At 36.1% G+C, this 2962-nt stretch overlaps 1 protein-coding gene across 2 annotated transcripts; it reads left to right on the top strand.

The window, feature by feature from the left end:
* Nucleotides 1-296: 296 nt before the first annotated feature.
* On the top strand, nt 297-2732 carry LOC106299363. Of its 2 annotated transcripts, none has more exons than XM_013735467.1 (5): nt 297-522; nt 631-739; nt 1772-2044; nt 2112-2338; nt 2412-2732. In XM_013735467.1, the coding sequence occupies exons 3-5, from the start codon at nt 2008-2010 to the stop codon at nt 2631-2633; spliced, it is 486 nt and encodes a 161-aa protein (XP_013590921.1). In that variant the 5' UTR covers nt 297-522; nt 631-739; nt 1772-2007; the 3' UTR covers nt 2634-2732. The 2 variants fall into 2 exon arrangements, with proteins under 2 accessions (XP_013590921.1, XP_013590922.1); XM_013735468.1 differs by having other exon boundaries at nt 639-739.
* Nucleotides 2733-2962: the final 230 nt, after the last annotated feature.

A 2962-nucleotide genomic window follows, 5' to 3' on the forward strand; every position in this document is an offset into this window, starting at 1 on the left:
TCCATAGTTTTCCTGAACACTACAAAAAATAGTGGTTTAACATTATTTATCTTTATATATAAAAAAGGGTTTGAATCCCTACCAGAGGGTCCAGCTCAAATGCCACGTCATCAATTTATGTGCTCACAGTTCGACACCTGTCCTCCTAATACTAAGCGTTGTGTTTCATTTATTTTTATTCTAATCCGGTTGGGCTTCAACTTATATTAGTCTGTCGAATTGCTTTGTTAAGCCCATTAAGCTCAGTTAGAAGTAAAGCGTAACAGGTCCTAACGCAGCGTTTCTTAATCTTTTCATCGCTTAGTCTTCTCCGCCGTAGGCAATGCTAGGGTTTCAGTCTAATACGGCGCCGATTGATTGCTTTTACAGTTTCGAACGATTCATACTTCTTCTTCCTCCTGGTCCAGAAATCATTCGGTTACGGATTCATTGCTATTAAATTCTTTCTTAACTCCATCGTCACGATCTATCTTCAATGTCACATCTGCTCTTCGAAGGCGGTGGAGGGTCGACTATAAAAAGGTTAGCATCCCTACAATCTAAACCATCATATCAATCTATTAGAACGAAACAATCTACTTATTTACAGAGAAAATGGCTAACTCTTGACTTTTTCTTTTCGATTTGAAGTCCGGTAGATGTTCTTTCACGGCGGTTGAGGTTAGGTTATTGTGTTTCTGGGAGGCGAGGAATATCAGGCGCGGTGATGAACTGATGTCTGCTCCTGCTTGATTCAAAGGTGAGTTCCGTTTAAGAATTTCCGAAAGTCTCTACTTTGCTTTTTCCCGATCTGTAAGAATTTGCATTGAGCATTTATTTTTTGTTTATTGGTTATGTCTAGGGGTGTTCAATCTCGGTTCGGTTTTTTTGGTTTTTCGGTATTTCGGTTAGTAAAATATAACTACCATTCTAAATCCATATTTACTTCGGTTCGGTTCGGTTTATATACCGTCGGTTTTCAGTTTATTCGGTTTTATACCAAAAACATAATTCTTTATTTTGGAATCATATTATATGAATTTTAGAGTCTTGTTGTCAACACATTCATTTATTAAAAAATATTATAAGTTTAAATAAAAGAACAAAAATAAAAAATGTTTCTATCATCTAATAAAATAATCAAATCTATAATTAAAATCAAAGCTCAAAATTTTGATAATAAAAATAAAATACAAAAAATAAAACAGAAGCACGAAGCACAAAAAATAAGTTATTATATTCTTTCATATTTAGTGTTCATCAAAGTCATGTTTCTTCTATTAAACACGAAACTCTATTCGTTTATAGATAAAAAAAATTGTGAAGAATTTCCACTAATTGTTATCATCAAATTTATAATCTTTATTTCAATTTAGTCAATGCTAAATTAAAACAAAAAGATCAAAAGAAGACTAAGAAAATAAGAAGCATGTTTGCGATGAATTGTTATTTAATTATAGTTCAAGTGTTTTACAAATCAGCACTATTTTATTACTGTAAAAAATATGGTAATAGTTATTAGCAAAAAAATTAACTTATGATTTTCATACATTGTTATAAAATATATACATATTTACATGTTTCTATTTTTTGATTGGTTTTATTCGGTTTATTCGGTTTTATCGGTTATATACCGAACCATATCCAAATCCTACGGTTTTTTAAAAATCATATCCATTCGGTTTGTATGGTATATACCAAATCCAAACCATATTATTTATTTCGGTTCGGTACGGTTCGGTTTTACCATATTGAACAGTCCTAGTTATGACAACGCCCATTTACGTTTCAGGCGGCTCTTATGCCAGCCACCGTTGCAGCTAGCCGGGTTCCAACCTTTGGTCCCCATCTCATGGCGGGGTCGATGTATTCTTAACCGGTTTTGAAGTGGCTCGGTGTAATCCAAACTTCAGGCTAACGGACTCTTCTTTGTTGATCCGGTTCAGTGATGCAACCTCCTTAAAGGTGTTGACTGAACCGAGTTCTCCGCTGCCTGAAGAATGTTTCCGATTTCGTAGTCGGAGTGAAATGCTTGCTCTAGCAAACACCAGCTCTCAACTCTCGGGTAATCCTCCCTTTAAATTGTAATCATACTAACCGGAAATTGATTCCTAATATTCATTCTTACATAGACAACATTGGGGAGATCACGGCGGTTAAGAGTTCCGTCAGTGACCCTCCGGGAGACAAAAATCACTCGAAGGCGACGCACAGACTCAGCCTTCACATGTTTGCACTGCGACAATACATATGCGGTTGGTGCTCTCCTGTATGTAACACACTGTATTATATAGATTATGTTTCACCATCACACGGATACTTAACGGACTTTATCAACTTCCCTGCATCCGTTGATAATGTGAGTGTTACTATTGTTTTGCCATGGCGCTTTCATGTACTATAAATTAATAAAGATTATTGGACATGATCAGGGAGACAACGTGAAAAAGGGGGACGACATACCAGTTGACAACACGGTTCCTGCTGAGGTTGAAACCGGGGGTAGCAGTCAGCAGGCAGCACCGGATGCAACAGCAGTCCCAAATGGTAAAGGACCACAGGAGCCTTCAGCCAAAGCAGCTCGCTTTATGATTTGGCAACAGAGTTACTTTATCTCAAAAAATGCTTTTGCATCAATGTTGGTTTTTTTTTAAATTAAGGATGTTGTGTCTGCTCCTGGTTTTTAACTTCCTGAACAATCTTTATTTTCTGAAATTCCTATAAAATTTATGTTTGGTGCAAAGGTTTGTAGAATTAGTTTGAGTGTATGCAAACCATTAATGTTTTCCTCAAAGGTATTATCCATTAGCAAGAAAACATTAACAGCCACTTCGGCCATTTTATAATAGCAATATCAGGCATCAAACATTGTTAGGTCCGGCTCAGTCATTAGATAGGCCAAGACCTAACTGTATGTAAATCGTAAGTCATTTTAATAACCATGAAAACAATGGGTCACAAGGTCTGAATGCTGCTGAGAAAA

The sequence above is a fragment of the Brassica oleracea genome, chromosome C6 (assembly GCF_000695525.1).
Source record: "Brassica oleracea var. oleracea cultivar TO1000 chromosome C6, BOL, whole genome shotgun sequence".
NCBI classification, from domain to species: Eukaryota; Viridiplantae; Streptophyta; class Magnoliopsida; order Brassicales; family Brassicaceae; genus Brassica; species Brassica oleracea.